The sequence below is a fragment of the Centruroides sculpturatus genome, unplaced genomic scaffold, assembly GCF_000671375.1.
Source record: "Centruroides sculpturatus isolate CEXI.00-Female unplaced genomic scaffold, Cexi_2.0 scaffold1047, whole genome shotgun sequence".
NCBI classification, from domain to species: domain Eukaryota; kingdom Metazoa; phylum Arthropoda; class Arachnida; order Scorpiones; family Buthidae; genus Centruroides; species Centruroides sculpturatus.
The window spans coordinates 97,393-117,503 of NW_019385170.1; the positions used below are offsets into that span (position 1 = coordinate 97,393).

Below are 20,111 nucleotides of genomic sequence, written 5' to 3' on the forward strand. Positions count from 1 at the left end.
TAATTATTAAAATTTTGTATACAACTGACAAAAAAATATTTTTTGTAATAATCCTGAAACTAGCTATCAATAAAGTAAAAGTTCGTCTTTCAATATGGTATTTTATATAAAGAAAAGTTTATATTTACAAGTACTGTACATGTTTCTCAACATATCAAACTTGAAACAGACTTAGTAATATCAGTTACTAGTACAATTACACTATTGTTCTGACAGGACACTCTCTCAAAGCTAATACTGAAAGTTAAGCTTACAGGACATTCTTTAACAATTTAAATAGAATTGTATAACCAACTTGTATAAAAAAAGATATTAAATTCTTAAAAACTATAAAACATTTAACTTCATTACAATTCAATATTGAAAGTCAAATGACAAAATTATAAAATAAATTATAAATATAATTATAAAATAAAATTTAATAATTAATTACTTTTATTAAGTTTTATCATTTAATGTAATAATTTAATAAATTTGGAAAATATCAGTTCCATTAATGCTAAATACTATATAATAGAAAGTATAATCCTTAAATCCTTTATTTTTGTTATTATATAATCCTTAAATACTTCCAAAACTAATAAATAGCATTCAAATACTGTTCTTTAAAATTAATACTATATTAATTTAAATTTATTATACAGGATGCCTGAAAAGTTACTGTGTAGCAAGAAATTTGCAATGACATTAAAGTTATATGTATGCTATTCCATAAGAGACATGCATCTGTAAGATGTATGTTCCATATTTCCACTTTGCAATAAACGAGAGTGAGAGTGCAGATCCATATTGGTCAAGTGATAATAGGGTTGATTGAGTGGCAAATATTCTTGATGAAGCATGTGTCTCATAACAATGGAAATTTACAGATACCATGAAAAAAAGGTTCACCAGCAATTTCCAGATGCTTAGATGTTCCACTTAAACTTTTTCCACTGCACAGTAACTTTTTGGACATCCGATAGTAGTTTTGTCTTCTTTAACAATGCAATCTATGTCAGTGTTACAGTCAAAACCCGTTTTTAGTTAGAACGCGTTTTAACTAGTTGAAACTAGTTTATACTGAATGTCTTTGTTAAAACCCGTTTTGTCTAGTTAAAACTAGTTTTAACTCAAATTCATTTTTGACTAGCAGTAAATTCTAGTTTTAACTAGACAAAACGGGTTTTAACAAACACATCCAGTATAAACTAGTTTTAACTAGTTAAAACGCATCCTAACTAAAAACTGGTTTGACTGCAACGCATAGAGTGATTCGGGGTAAGATGGTAAGCGGGGGAAGATGCCTAATTTTTGATATTTTCAAACGGTGACGTCACATATTGTCATGTATTTGTATGATGAATCGTTGGGCCAATATTGAGTGCGGAAAGCTGTAGTTGGCTACCGTTACTTCATTTTCTACATCCGAGAAGAATAAAAGCTAGATAAGAACGAAGTTTTTGTTGTGAAATGTTTCTAGAATAATTTTAAACTAAAAGTTAAAATGGAATTTATTAAAAATTGCTAAAAACAATTAATGTGTGATGTAGTTAAGGTTCTAAAGTTTCCATTGTCAGCTACCGCCGATCCCGATCGGACATGCTGGAGCACGTGACTCTACTAGGCATCTTACCCCAACAAATGGAAAATATGCCACATTTTTCTTGGGGTAACGTGCCTATTTTTTGTTAATTGATTTCCAATATGCCTATTTTTAATAAACTTTTGTTTTCTCGTTTTATTGCAGGATATGCATAGAAATTATATAAGGACTTCTCAAAAAAGTTTTTGGACTGAAAAAAGCTTTCAGCTAGCTATAGAACACGTTAGAACGGGCGGAAACTTAACAATACTTATACTGTGCTGTTATACTTACTATGAAGTACTTTGTACTACATATGCAATAAATTAAATTTGGTTAAGAAATTCAAAAATTAATTTTAAGCAATTATATTTGTTATCTTACCCTAATGGCATTTGGCATCTCACCCAGATACTTGGGGTGAGATGCTTAAAATGCCAGACAGTGAAAAAGTCGTCATTGCAAACACAGTATAGAATTTTTTAAAATAAACTCCAAACTTTTATTTGAAAGACATACTCCAGAATATGATATTTTCATTAGAAAGCTCCTAAACTCAAATTAGCACTGTAATTCTCTTCATAAGCAAAATGTTAGGCATCTTCCGCCAAATCACTATACATAACTTTATTTCCCCCAAACATATTTATGTAGCTAAAATTAGTTTTAACTAATGTTAAAAGTTAAAACTAGTTTTATCTAAAGTCAAAACATGTACAACAGTAAATTAACTAGAGAAAACCGGTTTTGTCTAGTTAAAACTAGAATTTACTGTAGTCAAAAATGAATTTGAGTTAAAACTAGTTTCAACTAGACAAAACGGGTTTTAACAAAGACATTCAGTATAAACCAGTTTCAACTAGACAAAACGGGTTTTAACAAAGACATTCAGTATAAACTAGTTTCAACTAGTTAAAACGCGTTCTAACTAAAAACAGGTTTTGACTGTAACATCAGTACATTAAAATAGAATACAATTTTTAAATTCTGGACATTGTCTCCTTGTCAGATTGGAATATTTGTGTTTATAAATATACGAACACATAAAAATGTCCAGAAATAAATGGTGCTGTCAATTTTGTGCAACAATATTTAAACATTATTTAAAAATAAAATGTCATTCTATTAAAAATTTCAATATTTATCACATTACAAAAATATTTATTGGAAGAAAATTTGATTTTTTTTACTTTCTTTTAGCAAAATATCTAATGTTTCACATTCAGATTAATATGAATCATGATTCTGAGAAATTCATTTTTGAATCACTCACTTGTCCCACTATAAAGCCATCACTTTTATATTAAAAAATGAAGATAAATGAAGAGAATCAAAATAAGAAATACACAGAGATTGATTGTCAATAGTGGATTAACTAGCACCTGATCCCATACTCTGAACTTTAGTAAGGCTTCCCATCCTAGCCTTTTTCAAATAGAACGACATAGAATAAAATGACATTAAGTTACATTAAATAAGATAAATAACACATCAGTGTATCAGTGTAATAAAATATCAGTTAAACTATTTGCTTATTTGTTTTTTTTATTCTTGGGCTCCATTTCAGAACTCCTAGCTTAAGCATATTCAGCTTGGTGGTTAATCCGCCACTGCTCATTGTTCATTCCTCTTATGAATTTATATGATTTTAACAAACTGATATGTTTATTATTATTTAAAATTTACTTTTAACATCTAATTTATAATAAGCAGACATTATACCAATATAGATTATATATTAATATCACACTAACAGATTATGATATTACATTGTACAGCTTTCTACTAACCATTGGTTCATCCGTGTTTTTCTGAAACTGCACAAGTCGTACTCTCGTAACATTTTCCAACTCAATGCTAGTTTCGGCATGCATTTCTTTAGTATCATTCACATAAGGAAATATAAGTTGAATTGCATCTTTCCCATATACCTCATGTGCCAAAACATCATGGGCTTGTAGAAGTGCCTAAATAATAATACAAAAATTTTAATTTTTCATTTTTATAATTATATTTCAGATTTATAAAATGAAAAAACATTTAAACTTATAAAATTATTAATATTTGAATGTCATTAAGACTACTGAAGCTACAGCAAATAAGACAAGTGTTAAATGATCGAAACTACTACTTATTTCATCTGATAGAAGATATAATAAGTAAAATATATATAAAATAAAAAATTAGTATCAATTTATAAACTGTTAGGTTAATAATAAAATTCCTAATCAGAATCATTTGGCCAGATGGCTGAGGCAATTAAGGTATCAGTCTGTCACTCTGGAAAATCTGGCATCAAATCCAGGATAGCATCCCCAGAAATTTTTTATGGGTGCTCTGTCCCGAATATGTCAGGTCCCATCCTTCATCACCCAACCATCCCTATTCCAGGCTGGCCAAACCCACAGTGATTACAGGAAAAAAGAGTCTATCACTCTGTGGATCCCAGAATTGAATCTAGAAAGTTGAAAAACCCTAAGAATGTTTTCAAGGATGGTCCATCCCAGATATGTTGGGTTACCATCTGTCATCACCATCTAATGTTTCTCGTGCCCATTGCAGGCCTTGCCAAACCACAACCGACATGAGAAGAAGGATCTTCTTGAAGTCCACAGGAAAAAGAGTTAAAAAATCTCAAGAAAATTAATTTTGTTTTTCTGCTATTTTAAGATTTTAAGACAAAACAGTAAATTTTTAAATATTTGTATGTTTATCATATCAAATTAATGTTTTCAGAATGTTAGAAAATTATTATATTCTTAATATTTTCTACATCTCCAAATATAAAGAGAATTATATAATTTAGAAATCATTTTGATTATAAAAACTGCACATAATTTATTTCAATGAAGACAAGGCAATAAATATTTTTACAAAATTAAATGAGTCTTGTATAGTTTTAATGAGATGCATCCAGTTAGGAATTTGGCAATTGTAGAGAACAGTTATAAACTGTATTTAAGATACAGGATAAAAACAAATTAAGACATTTAATCAATGCATAACATTTATCTTCTAGATACAGAGTTTAAGGTCTTGTATTATATAACTGGTAACCTTGTAAATAAAAAGATTCCTGTAAAACAAAGAACTTAATCATCTACACACAATCTTGTACAGCAACAAAAAAAGGTTTATTAAACTGGAAAAACTAACATTTTCAGTTCCATTTAATGACCATTAGGTCAATGTTCCAAAAATCAAACATTTACAAATACTAATGGAAATAGAACAGAAATATGCAAATACTGAACATTTTTAAATATAAAAAATTCTATAATCTGCTATCTCATTTTATTTTTTATAATTAAACACATTCAGTGTTTGCACATTTCTGTTCTATTTCCATTAGTACTTGTAAATGTTCAATTTTTCAAACAACAATCCAATGAAGGTCATTAAATATGATTAAAAACCTTAGTTTTTTCCAGTTTAATAAATATTTTTTGCTGCTGTACAGGGTTGTGTATGATGGTCAAGTGATAAACTATAGCAGTTACTATGTGAAACAAAGAACTTATTCTTGTACTTTTTTTACAATGATGATGCTTGTGTTGGTAAAAATATGTAAAATATAACATAAATTTCTAAAATTTTTCTTCAAATGTAGTATCTACAATAATTACTAATAAACTACAAAAAAATCATTTTAATAGTGAGACAATTAAAACTATTAAATTACTTAGATTAATGAACTACAGTGCTTAAAAAAATGTTATAAACAGATCTTAAAAAATATTATGTTTACAGTATTAGGTTTAATTAATTTATAACACTTAGGTAAAAAATTTAAATATTTCAATTAATTTTATGTTAGCATCTTCAAGATTGTACAGCAATTACAGTAGAACAACAATTTATGACAGAAAATCTATTATTAAATTTTAACACTTGGATGATTTTTAATTATTTGTAAGATAAATGTTAACAATCTATTTACAAATAGGTGAAATGAAAGTAATATAAATGTCAAGTTAATATTAGATTAAATGCACTCATTGATTTTATTTTCTACTTAAGATAAAAAAGTTGGATCTAAATATGAAGAAATATAGGGGAAAAAATAGCAATTGAAATATACATTCTGTTTAAATTTCTGACAAGGAGAATTAATTATGATAGTTGAATTAAGGAAATAATGATCTTACAGCAAAAAAGGAAGATTTCAGAAGAAAAAATAAACAGCTGAATGGTGGCCAAGGTGGTAGCCTATTGCTCCATATATAAGTCGAGTTGTGGTCAGTGTTGCATTGAGGCTGTCACAAATAGAATTTGGGCAGTCAAAATAACCTGAGAAATTTTTCACGGGCAGTCTGCCTAATTATGTAACACCCCATCCTTCATCATCTGTTGCTCCATGATGTGTATGAAAGAAATGGACTTAGTGCACAGAGGACAGAAAGAATCAAAAAAGAAAAACAAACCAAAGATTTTGTCTTAAATTACTTAAATTTACTGAGAATTATAATGACATATTTGAATAAAAATAATATAAAGGAATTTTCAAAAGATAAATTATACTTGTCTTTATTATTATTATCTGAAAGTTAAGTTTAGATGTGTAGAATACCGAAAAGTCATATAATATGTTAAGGCCAAAAATATAAAAACTACAAAATAAAATTAATAAAAATTAAAAACATTATCATGCCAATACATTAAATATCACAAATGCAAAAAGTCAAGAGGTGTAGTACATGAATAGAACCTGTAGAATAGATAAGAGGGGAAGATATGCTAGATTAAATATGATATGCTTGTGATTTTTAATACCTTAAATAACCCAAATTCTACATGAGGAAAGAGATTTCTACCTTTACTTTTCTATAGAATTTTTAAGGAAATAGCAATAGTAATAATTAAAATATTTTGCATTAGAAAAAGGAATGGATTAATTTATGCTTCTAACACAATAAAGTGTTATAAATTAAGACACTTGGCGGGTTTTCTCATCTTTATTTAGTTGAGTACAGTCTAAGGTTGATCCTGCCAGTAGTCATATGCTTGTCTCAAAGATTAAGCCTGGTTGATCCTGCCAGTAGTCATATGCTTGTCTCAAAAATTAAGCCATGCATGTCTAAGTACATACCGAAATAAAGTGAAACCGCGAATGGCTCATTAAATCAGTTACGGTTCCTTAGACTGTACTCAACTAAATAAAGATGAGAAAACCCACCAAGTGTCTTAATTTATAACACTTTATTGTGTTAGAAGCATAAACAAATTGTACAGCACGGTTTCATATCATCAGAATGGATTAATTATTAATATTAAATTATTAATTATTAATATTAATTATTAACAGATGGTTCATGTTTCACTAAAGTTTCATAATTTATACATGAAACTTTAGTGAAAAGTTAAGTTTAGAAAAATATAGGTAAATAATTTTTAAATTCAAATGATACTATTTTAGTATTAAATTATTAAACAGACTATCTGATATCATGAAAGACAAGTTTGACTAAAATTCTCTATTTATTCATCTTTTCACAAATGCTTGAGATTTAAAAACAATTTTCTTTTAATTTTTCTTCAAATCTCTCATTTTGTTAATTGTAAAATCTTCCAAGAATAGAATATAGTTTCAAAGATACTTTAGTAATTAAATATAACAACTTCTATTTATTGTAAGCAATGATTTTAGGTTATATGAAGCTTATGAAACTTGGATTCAAAATTGAAAATTCCATTTTATTTACCTCAAAAATATATAAAAGCAAGCATTTTCAGCAGTGCATAACAGTCTTCCTTAGACAATATTTGAAATACAATATAAATTTACAAAACTTTTTTGAACAAACATTCAAAGAGGAGAATGTATTTTCAAATCTCAATAGTACACAAAGCTTAATGCTCTTTTTCTGAAACTATTTCGAATATAACATGCTCTCATTGTAAGGCTTAAAAACATGTTCTCTTCTTCAAATGTTTGTTCAAAAACATTTTTAAAATTTATATTCCATTTTGAATATTGCTGAGATGGTTATGCACATTGAAAGGGCTTGCTTTTATATATTTTTTGTGGTAAATAAAACAAAATTTTAACACAGACAGTTGTACCTCTCAGTACTTAAAATAATTATGTAGTATCTCAAAAAAAAAAAAATTGTCATTGAGTTTGAGTTTTACAAAAGACCAAACTACAAAAAAATAATACTGAAAAACAATGGTTTTAGAGGAAAATTCCATGTCAAAATTCCTAACTTGACATCTCCATATGAGAAACAGATTTGGAAAAGCTAGTTATTTATGATATACACTGATTAGTTAATGAATACTATATATTATAAATGCTTTCTGTATGTTTATCACTGTAAAATGTTTATCATTTTATAACATTTATGGAAAGATGTGAGAGTGGCATGAAGACAATTCACACCAAAGTTTTCAATACACCAAGCTAACAAAGAGGGTTTGAAAAAATTCTCATTTTGTGGTATATTTCTAAATTTTCCTATTTATAAATTTGGAAATAGCCATCTTATCTATTTATAATTCAACTTAATCTGATTTGTAATGTCGTTATTGGTACAAGATAATATGAATGTGTGATTTTGCCAGACAAAAAACTTGTCTGGCAAAATCACACATTCAATACTTTACACAAATACTATAAGGTTTCCTCAGAACTAAGTTTAACTTTAAATAGTGTTGCCACCTTTTCAAAATTGCTGACCCAGACGGCACGTGAGATTTGTTCAAATGGAAGTTCCTGACACATGTGCAATGTCATTGTGCAATGCGAAGAATAATGTGCAGTGCATGCCGGTTCTAAATCAGTTACAGTTAGGGACTAGGGAGACTTGGATAGGAATAATGTAAGTAACCTAAATTAAGATGACTTAGCTCTATTGGATATTGGAGATCTGTACGAGTATGAATCGTACAAGAGAAAAAAAAAAGGTTGACAGGTCGCGCATGATATTCCCAGACAAAATTAATAGTTCACCGGACAGTGAGTCGATTCCCGGACACTCCGGATGAAAACTGGACGGGTGGTAACACTAACTTGAAATAAGATTGTTTCTATTATATTTAGAAATTATCTGATCATATTTTTAAAATTATCCTCCATATTAAAATATAATTTCTTTACAGGAACAGAATAACTTCAGACTACAGTATATAAAATTCAGTTTAAAAATATGTATCATCATATTGGTTTTTCAAATACCAAAGAAACAGTTGAATTCATTTGGTATTTGAAAAAACCTTTTTATCAGGCTATCAAGGCTAAATAATTACTAAACAATTTAGCAGGAGGCAGCTGCCAGTCCACCATCTCATGAAAAATATAATAATTATAAATAAATAAAATAATTAAAGTTATAATTGGATTAGTTATATTTATTATATACATTGGTTTATTTCTAATCATATTTTTGAAATTCTAACTTAAATATTGTAAGAGCAGCTGGGTTTGGATTGCACTCTTGTATCACTTAATCAGCTAACTAATCCGTTAGATTAGCCTCAAAGTCAAAGGATGGCAATAATAGTATTTATTAAAAAGGTGGAGACGTATGATCGTATAATCCAGTCTCCTGTCAGGATTCCCGACACTAGCTAGAGTAATTAGAATACATGCCCTAACTTGCGTGAACAAAATCAAGAGGTGACGTCCAAGTGACAACGTCTGCATAAATCATAGGAGAGGCTTGAAATAGATCAATGGAAGTGTCACTTTAGGATACCAATCGAGAGCAATTGACAAACTCATTTCTAAGCAAAAACAAAACTATTTTAATAAAACTATATAAAAATGGTTACAGACTATAATATAATAATAGTCAAGGAAAATGACTATGAAAATCTTCAATTCTAGATTGACTTTAATCTTAAGGTATTCTACTTTCTAAATACGAGAGAGAGTTTACAAAAGTACTATTATAATATCTCCATATTATTCTTGACTTATAACTTTCCTGTTTTTTGGGCAGAAGTTCAATCTATAAAGTATGGCTCTAAGTTAAAGACTAGAGGATACTGGATGATGTGCATGTGCAGGGAGTTTAGTATGTATCCTGTATTTATACTATTTTTTTTCCTCCAAGAGAGATTAAGGATCTGACTATGTGTCATGATGAGTCTTTTTGGTTTAGTCAGCCCTTTAGTCATGGGAGATAAAATCTCTCTTGGAAGCTGACTGTTAACATATAAAACATTTGTTCTTTGTTCTCTCTGATTTTTAGCTTTGATAAAAATTTCAAATTATTATTTTATTTAATTAATTTTTAAAAGATTTTCTATAATTTCTTGAATATTTTATCCCAAAATATTCAGAATCTCACAATATCATAATTTTAAGATTAAAAAGATTTAAATATGAAAAAAAACTCCTAATGTAAATTTAAAATCAATTATCCAGTACTGTATAATATGTATAAACTATTGCATTAAACTTCATATTATGTTTAAAAACAATGGTAATTAACAAGTAAGAAATAATCAATAAACAGATATTTTGAAAAAAAAATCATGTTTAATTTAATGCCAAATTTCCAAATTAATGAAAAAACAAATTCCAAGTAGATGTTCTTCCAATGGGAAGTAAAGAATATGAAGATTTACATTTCTCATGACCTAATTTCTTACACAACTGCCATTCACAAATACATTTACATAATAAAATGTGTGTTTGACAGTCGTTTTCATTTTTCAGAACTGTAGCAATATGTTAAACATTTGTTTATCTATCTGTTTACTGAGAAAATATGACAAAGTTGTATTTTACAACTACAATTGAGACAGATGTAAATTTTTTTTTATTACATTGTTAGCAAGCAAAAGAAAAATTAGTAAATAAGTTAAAGTTGAAATACAGTCAACCCCCTATAACACTGTTGATTTTTCCGTTTTATATAAATTTCATGTTGTACGAGTCACTTAGATTTTACAAATATGTGTGCAGGGCTGTGAATGGCTCACATATTTGTAAAATCTAAGTGACTCATATAACATGGAATTCATATAAAATGGAAAAATCAACAGTTATAGGGGGGTCGACTGTAATTTTATTGGAGTTACAATTACTTCTTACATCACATATGACTATAAATATGAGTTGATATAAATGAAAAGTTTAATATAGTCTATCTTTACAAATTAATCAATAAACAAAAACAAATGAAATCAAATATTTGGTTAGTTTTATTTTGAATGATTTGTAATTTAACACACACATAACACATATATATATATGTGTGTGTGTTTTCTTTATATTATTTTCAAAATATACATACATACATTATCCTGCAAATATATAATATTAATAAATTTATTAATGTAAGTCTGCATAATGTATATATATATATTTATGCATTATTATGCAATGACAGATGGATGAAATGATTGCAGCATTAATAATTCTCTGCATGGATGTCCACAGAGTGAGTCAAACAGGGCACTTTCTCCCTGGGATTGATTAAAAAAGTTCCACAAATTAAAATCATAAAAGCAATTGAGATATGCTTTGATGCAATACTATATTTTATTTTTAAAAAAATCGAAAGATTAAATAATTAAATAAAAATTTGTTGATGTAATTATTTGTCTCCAACCTATGCCCACTGGAAAATTTTCTGTGATTCTCTGCAACATGTAATCACTAAAATCTTTAAAAAATATTCAGAAAATTAAATAATTAAATAAAAATTTGTTGATGTAATTATTCGCCTCCGAGCTTCGACCCGCCCCCTGGAATTTTTTTTTTTTTTGTGCGGTCGGCCATGTTTAGTCCTATTTTGACTCGGCATTTTAAGACATACAATTTGAATTTATAAACGTTCGTAAACAAAACAGCGTATATGTATGACGTTAAAAAAATGATTTTTCAAGAAAATCTATATCGTGGAATGCATTTATAAGAAAATAGAAAGTCACGATAAACAATGAAAAGGCAGAAAGTGTGTCGAATGAAATGTAGTTAATGCCATGCACGATGATTTCTTATTCAATTCAATAAAGTTATAACATTCCGAATGATTGATAAGTTCTTCGAGTATGCGCACGAAAGAAAATGGAAACGAAAATAACACAAATCTATTTTATTAAAAACAATTACATTAAATTATATACCGTTTGAGCACTTTTTATTAAAAAAAATTAACTCGATTGCCAGAATTTAATTATAATTATTACACCAAATTCGATTTAAGTTATTAATTAATATTTAATAATTTAAATAAAANGCCCAGCCATGTGAAAGATTCAAGACCAAACATAGTAAGAAAATTAATTGAAAACAAATGCAAATGACACTTCAAAGTAATTAATACAAGTGTTTCTACAAAGGCTAAGGAATGCTTGACTTGTCTTTCTCCTTTTTTTGATCTTATCAGAATAAATTTCTGTCAGAAGACAATCTCATTTAAATTTATTACAAATTGAATAAGATGATTAATCACCGACGATAAATGGGAAAATTCACAGAGGAAAACTGTTATAAGAAGAATTAAAATGGGATTCACAATTCAAGAATTTCTTATTATATTTTGAGGGATTGTGGGATTGCCTCAAATTTAAAGGATAGTTGGAAATGAACAAAGCAGTATTTAACTGAAGCTGCTCAAAACATTTCCAATAAAGTCTTATTTGTGGCTTCATTAACTAGCAGCTTGAGTTTTTTATTTAAAGGATGCTCTAGAATAAAAAGGATAGAAAAATAACAACCATACAACATATTAAAACTTCATAATAGAGACTAAATATATATAAAATTTACAAATAAAATACATTAATTACTTTAAATTCTTGTAGCTTCAACAATTGCACTTAAATAGTAACTTTCCATACAATTCTTAATAGATTTCAAATATAAAGACAAATTTCATTTTGTCATTTAACACTATAATTGTCATCTGAAACTAAACAAAACTAAAATATAATATGAACTTTATATTATATAGAATTAGGTCAAACTACTAAAACTGTAATTGATTATCACTAGGAATTACACATTATAGTGATTGATAATGAAATAAAAAATATGATTTTATATAGATGCTTACCACATGCCAGACATCATAAGCTTATAACTCATTATAACTAAAAAGCCTTAAAATCCTTAGAGTATTTTACTAATTGACAAACTAATGGTTCAAGTTATCATCTATATATCAAATTTAAACTGTTTAAGAGTTTAATTTATGGTTAAAACTATCAGATTATTAAAACACTTTAGTTAGATCAATAATTAAAACAAGGATTACAAAGACTATAAATGATAATATAGTTCGGTCTCCTATCATAATGTCATTCAATTTATCCAGTATGAAGAACGAATTCTTTTATGACTTTTAGTTTAAAAAGTTCAATTTAATCCTAAAAGAAATGGTAAAATATCCTCAACTCACTCATTAATATTCTCATTCTTAGGTTCAAAATGTGGTTACTTTAACAGTTAACAAAATATTCTTTTTGAAGTTCTAGAACTTTCAATCCTCTCCATTTTCATCATATGTCTAAATTACCAACAGTATCGGCAATGTATCCGGCAAATTGGCCATAGGAGACTTAACAGTTATATAGCATCATCGGTTATCGTCGCTTCAGCATCTTCCTCGCTTTTAATTTTAAATGCCCTCTAATCGAGTCTTCCTTTCTTTATAAATATCATCCTCCAAGTCCACATAAATCATTTTTGCCCCATTTTATAACATTACATCTCTCTGTCTGTAGGCAAAAACATTCTTACTTCTGACCATTTTCTTACAAAACAGAGGATAACTTAAACTACTTTTTATATTAAAGGAAGAGTATTTAACACAATGTATAACAGTGCGCAACACAACACCAAATATATTAAAACTTTAATAAACAAAAGACGTTATAATTATAAATAACTGTAACAAATTAAGACAGGAATGGAGAGACGAGACTCTCATAAAACATCAATTAAAGAAGACACGGGAGAATCGATGTAGGGGGGGATATGCGAGGAGCCACAGCATGGTGCATTAACGACAATGCAAAACGTACTCGGAAAGCAAATTAAAAGGAAGATGCGGAAGAGAGGAGGAGGAGAGAGATTTTCATAGAAATGTATTAAACGTTGTACGTTTCAACAATAAACGCTTCTCCATCAAATCATCTCCATTACAAGCTCATATTTAAATCACTTTTTCGCATTGTTGTATTTATGCATGTGTAAATATTCGAGTGGGATCAGTAAAGGCGAATTTAAAAATATACGTCCGGTTATTTTAGATGCGCGAGACCGAAAAATAAATAAAAATAATAATGAGGAAGACGTTTCGATTTTTAAGAGTTCAAAGTAAAAGAAGAGAAGAACGAAATGATCATATACTCGAATTACACGAGAAGTCGGATGTTGGGGTCGACGCGATCGATTTTCGTCACCGAAACCCAGAAATGGCAAAGATAGTAGGTAAGTGAGGAATGGAGGATGGACGACACAACAAACGGAAAGAGAAATACCTGCGGTTCGACCGGAAACTCTCCCTATTCCGGGCGTTACTGGAGCGTATACACGGATCCTGGCCTGCTATTACGCTTACGTTAGCGCCAGGCGGCGAGCGATGCGGCCGGCGACGGATCGATAGTAGTCTCTCCCTCCTCTTCACCGAATCAATTCTCTTCCTCCTCCTCCTCCTCCTCCTCCTCCTCCTCCTGTCGTTCCGGAGGAAGACATTTTTAAATGGTGATTTACCTGTCGAACTTCCTTTATCAATTAAATCTGCATTAATTACGAAACGAGGACTACTTTGCGCTTAAGGAGAATCGCCCGTGTAAATCGACGTAATGTAACGGTATACGAGGACGTAATAGCTTGAAATTTATATTTTATCGTGGTCGAGTAGGTGTAAAAATTAGGAAACTATCCCTCCGGAATAAACGAGTCGAAATTTTAAATTTTCGCGTTCCAGTTTCCAGAATTTTTGCGATTTTCTTTAATGCCGCGTGTAAAATTCGCCATCGAGGACGCCAAAACGCGACTGTTATAATAATAGGAAAGGATGCGGTTCGAATGGAAGATGAAGAATAATTTGAAAAAGATTTTTAAAAAAATAAAACGGAGAAAATCGCCATCGTCGTTTTTCTACTCGCTCATCGATCCTGCAAAACGAAACGTGTTAATAACATCGCGTCGCGGCGTCAGCGCAATCCGCAACGCGACGCGAAACCAATTCCGATTTCTTACAAAGAAGAAAAAAAAACGAAAGAGATTTTAGAAAATTCTCTAACAAGTAAGACGAATTATTGTTGTTTCCCTCATTTACATCGGTCAATTTTATTTTTTAATAATTTTTATCACTAAGCGCATTTTTTTATTATCTTGTATTACGTCACAGAATACAGACATTCCTTCCAACATGGCAGTTGCCAAACCAGACTAAACCACTTTTCAACCGCTTGTACGGAGAGACTCCTTTATTAGTTTAAATAGTTAATTGTATATTGCAGGCCTGAATATTGGGTACCCCTTTCTCCCTTATGAATGGTTTAAAAGTGGTTCAGTTTGGTTTGACAACTGCCAACTTGTGTTGGAAGGACTATAACAGTCAATTCGCCCGTGTATAGTATTAATATACCAGTGTCTGCGTTAGACAAAACGTCGACGAAACGTCGTCTTAACGTCGATAAGAATCCAAGTTCGAATTCGACATCCCGGCACTCGTGCAATTTCGTAAGCAACACTGCCGAGTGATTAAGGTGGCGGCCATCTTCTATGGGGATCCAGATTCGGGACATCACGAAATTTTCTGAATGGTTAGATCTGGAGTTTTGTTCTGCATATCCGGTGATCAATAGCGTGATCAGAGAGAGGCCCGGAAGGCCTATCGTTGTAAATAAATTAATTAAGATAAAATTCAAATAAAAACTGAAAAAAAAAATCGAATATGTCGAGCACACTTATACACATGTATATTCAATATGTAAGGTTTGGTATATTTGTGTATGGCAACACTACATCTGGGCGATCTGCCGAAGTGGGGATGCCTGCCGGGAAAACTTTCTAAGGAAAGCTGTCTTCTATCTAAATGTTAATAATGCGAAGAAAACCCGGAAAACTCCACGTGACCACCTGTTGGCCAGGCGCGACCCACGAACGACTACCAGTGTACAGTGGTTTTATCTACTCGGCCATTAGTTGGCCAATATGTAAAAGTTCTGATACAAGGGTTGTATGTTTGCACGTTCCTATTCATGTTCCCTTTTGTGTTTTGTTCTTTGTTTTAACATTTAACATAAAAGGCACTAAAAAGGAATTTTTAGCATGTCAATTATGAGTTCGGCAAAGCCCAGAATAGGGTGGTCTAGAGACGAAAGAATGGGCTCGACATATTCGGGACGGACCACCCCCGAAAAATTCCTTGAATTTTCCAACTTCTCGGATTCGATTCCTGGTCCCCCAGAGAAGTTGGCTGAGTCCTTACCGTCTTTATCTGATATTATGAAAATACAATACTGTGTTGTGATTTCTCCTTAAATTAAATTAATAATTTGTTGTTATCTATCACTGTTTGTGGAAATTATTTAAACACTTCTGACTTAATAGTCTAATTCCTGCCAATTGTTAATAATTAACCCGTTTGAGTGTTAATTATTCATAAATTATAATTAATATGTAGTGTTTTGTAATTAATATTAAACCAGATTATTTAGAAAATGTATAAAGAATTTACAAGTTCATTTATTTAAGATGAAAGCAATTTAGTAAATTTAAATGATTAAAATAGTACCCGGGGTTCATAGTATATTAATTAACTGATTAATTAAAATTCAAAAAGGATGAATTAATAACAACTCAAAATTACCAAAACACAAGAGAGAAATTCTTAAGAAAAATTATAAAAATCACTAAAGTAATGCTTGTAATTAATTATTATTGTCATTGTTTACTCTTTCCGCTTTACGGACACTAAAAAGGCCTTTATAATCATACCCATCGTGCGTACGGCTAAGGCCACAATGGGACTCCGGGTGATGAAAGAAAAAAACCAACGAGCTAGAATATACTATATACAGTGGCTGAAGCGATGCCACTTTTGAGGAAAATTGAATACACGTCCACCATTTTCCTTTTAGTCAATGGGCATGGCATTTGTGCCTGTAAAGGCACAAATGCCATGCCCATTGACACGAGTGGCCGAATTTATCCAAAGGCATTTGTGCCTGTAAAGGATAAATTCGGATAAATTCGGATATTTGGATAAATTCGGCTACTCGTGTCTCGAATACGAGAAATTTATATTCGAATTAAAGTTCGAATTCGCGAAAGAGTATTGACAACATTACACTGCTGTCACTGAACAATGGTTTGCACTGTAGCGTGCTGTGACATTTGATGATAGGGAAGCTGTGTTTCTGTAAGAAGCCGACTTCCATGGGCAATCAGTTAATTGCGCGTCAGTGAGGGTCTAGGGCAGTGTTTCCCAACGTGGGGCCACGCCCCACAGGGAGGCAAGTCGGTTGTTAAGGGGGCAATTTAAAAATGGACTCACCCAGAGTTTAAGTTAACCGTATAGCCCAAGGGTGGCCAACAGTTTTTGTCCCCAGGACGAATTGGAAAAAAACTTTTTTCACGGGCCGAACCAGACGCTGCCCTAGGAAGATTTTGAGGTGGCGCGAGAGATTACAGATACAGTAATTTATCTGACTAAACTGTAGAGACTAAATTGTACAGTACATAGAGATTACAGATACATTTTTTACTGTACTTAAGGGATTTGTAATGGAGGATTAACTCTAAACACACAGTGAGTTGTTGACTTTTTTTTTAGGCGTCAGAATTTTTCATCTAACTATTCGGACTTGAGTAGCTAATATTGAAAGATTAATCGCGGGCCACATAAATTCATTAGACGGCCGTATGTTGGCCATGCCTGGTATAGCCACTGTATATGTTAGGGGGGCATAAGAATTTTAGAAAGGTTTAGGCGGGGCATAGCACAAAAAAAAATTGGGAAACACTGGCCTAGGGTCCATTCGTATTCGTTTGTTCGATAAGCCAGTAAAAAACCATAGACTTCTCTAAATGTATTTTTAATATCACAATTATATTCTAAATCGCTAGCCACGATATAAGGGCTACAATTAGAAATAAAATTATAAAAACTTACTTGGTGAAATAAAATGTGTGGTGGATATACCTGGTACAAAATATTCAATTGTATGAATATACTTTTAAAGAAAATCATAATTAAATATAGCTTTTTTTAACTCTTTCCGCCCTGTGCGCACTAAGAGGGCCTCTTTTTGCAAGCCCATTATGGGTTCGGCCAGGCCCACAATGGGGCTGCCGGGTGGTGAGGGACGGGGTCCGACATATCCGAACGGATCATCCCCCGAAAAATTCCTGGAGATTTTTCGACCCGTTCGGATTCGAAACCGGGTCCCCCAGAGCAGTAGGCTGCCACCTTCACCGCTCGGCCATCCGGCCGCTATTAAATATAGCTTTGTAAAGAAACGTACATAAAAATAACGTAAAATATTGTTTACTCTTTAAATCTTAACCACTTAGTCAAACAGCTCCCTACGAGTGGAATCAGAGACGATCTCGGTAGGTGTGTAATGCGTGCATGGATGCATGCCAAATCCCGAGGGTGCCGATACCGGTTAATGTCAAATGCCTCTTTTGTCGCATCACTAGTATATCTGAAATGACGCGACAGGGTTGTTATAAATTTTAAACGTTTCTCACCATAGCTGTAAAAATCTAAATATGTTAAACTTAATAGATTGTCCGTCATTTGTTTTCTAATTCGTTTAGGACCAGGTGTTGTCCACGGAAATTTTCAAAATTCACAACTTTTCGGTCACTCTCATTGAGCTGGAAAAATTTCTGTCTTTATTACATCTAATAGCCTATTACGAAGAAATCAGTCCCCACTGTACTCGGCTAGATTGGTTCGGTTAGGCTTTTGTTCTATTAATATACTTTCAGCAGGGTTTTATTTATGTCTCTAATTCCCTAATCTCTTGATTATTTAACTACTTCTTAAGTAGAAATAAGTCGAAACCGGTTACTTTGTACTTTTTTTTAATACTCTTTCCGCCCTGTGGCACTAAGAGGGCCTCTTATAGCAGGTCCATTATGAGTTCGGCCAGGCTCACAATGGGGTGACCGGGTGGTGAGGGACGGAGCCCGACATATCCGAACGGACCATCCCCCGAAAAATTCCTGGGGATTCCTTGACCTTTCCAGATTCGTTCCCGGGTCCCCCAGAGCGGCAGGCTGACACTTTGACCGCTCGGCCATTCGGCCGTCTGTTATTTTGTACTCGAATATTTGTAGTCTTGGGAAAAAAGTGGAAAAACAAATTTTTATGACAAACGGATACATAAATCGTAAAAGTAAGGAAAATAAATTCTAAAGCTTTTTCTGTATCTTGTTCATCTCATTCATTAAATTTAGTTGTAAATGATGCTACCAAAGTAAGAGTTAATTTTTTAACATTGTATAATAATTGTGCACGTTTTTTTCTGCATCCCCTTACAGATGGGACATACTAAATCGTAATAGCACAGGTTTAACATTGAAATCTGTAAGCAATACAAAATGGGAAAGTATAATAAAAGCAGAATACATATATCAAATATTTTAATGGACTTTTTAAAACTTCTGTCAACTATACAGAACTATCATAAAATCATACCAGTAAAACTCCTATCGGTTGGGTTAAGTTATAAATCTACTCGCGATTCATATAATGGGGCGAGGGCGGTCAAATATCTAACACGCAAGTGACTAACAGCCCAGAACCGGTCCTGGATAGAATCATTGGAAGCGTTATACGATATTTTGGTGTGTAGCATCCACCAGTGAGGTTGGTGCTCTGCAAAGCGCATGCGCGACTGCGTATAATCTGACTGTTTGGAAGCTGTCCCGTATTCAACAATACAGCGCTTCCATTCCGCCACTGATACTCGAATATACAATAGCAATCTTATCTTTTTTTTTTCACATGTAGTATAGAAATTTGTAGTAAGATACATAATGCCGTTATAATAAAATATTAATTTTANATTGCCGAATTAGATAATAATTTCGGAACCAAAGTACAATTGGAGATACCGGGAAAGTGCTAAAACTAAGCATTTAGTAAAGGTTAAAGGTTAGATACTGCGTATAATCTGACTGTTTGGAAGCTGTCCCGTATTCAACAATACAGCGCTTCCATTCCGCCACTGATACTCGAATATACAATAGCAATCTTATCTTTTTTTTTTCACATGTAGTATAGAAATGTGTAATAAGATACATAATGCCGTTATAATAAAATATTAATTTTAATTGATTCAAAGTACGTTAAAATATGAAAATAATCGCACAATATATCTTTATATTTTAGAAAATACAAGGGAAGCGGCGCTTTTACCGCTTCCAAAGACGGTGGGTTTGCACCCTATCAACCGACTGGCCACGTGCAGTTTTCCGTATTTTCTTCACAATAAGTGTAAATTAATTAAGTAAGGCGGTCATGGATAAGTGTGCATGCGGGTAATCGTTACAACGCGTTATAAGGGGAAGGGTAATGCTAGGGTCTGAACGTTTGGATAACAAAATGATTCAATTTTG

General features: G+C 31.4%; 1 protein-coding gene across 1 annotated transcript in view; it reads right to left on the bottom strand.

Annotated features, from left to right (window-relative positions):
• The window catches only part of LOC111635697 (peripheral plasma membrane protein CASK-like), a 137,162-nt gene that overhangs the window by 87,219 nt on the left and 29,832 nt on the right, over positions 1-20,111 (bottom strand). Inside the window, exon 13 of the mRNA XM_023380739.1 lies at positions 3,355-3,531. Coding sequence (XP_023236507.1) covers positions 3,355-3,531 — 177 coding nt within the window. The remainder of the gene's footprint in view (positions 1-3,354; positions 3,532-20,111) is intronic.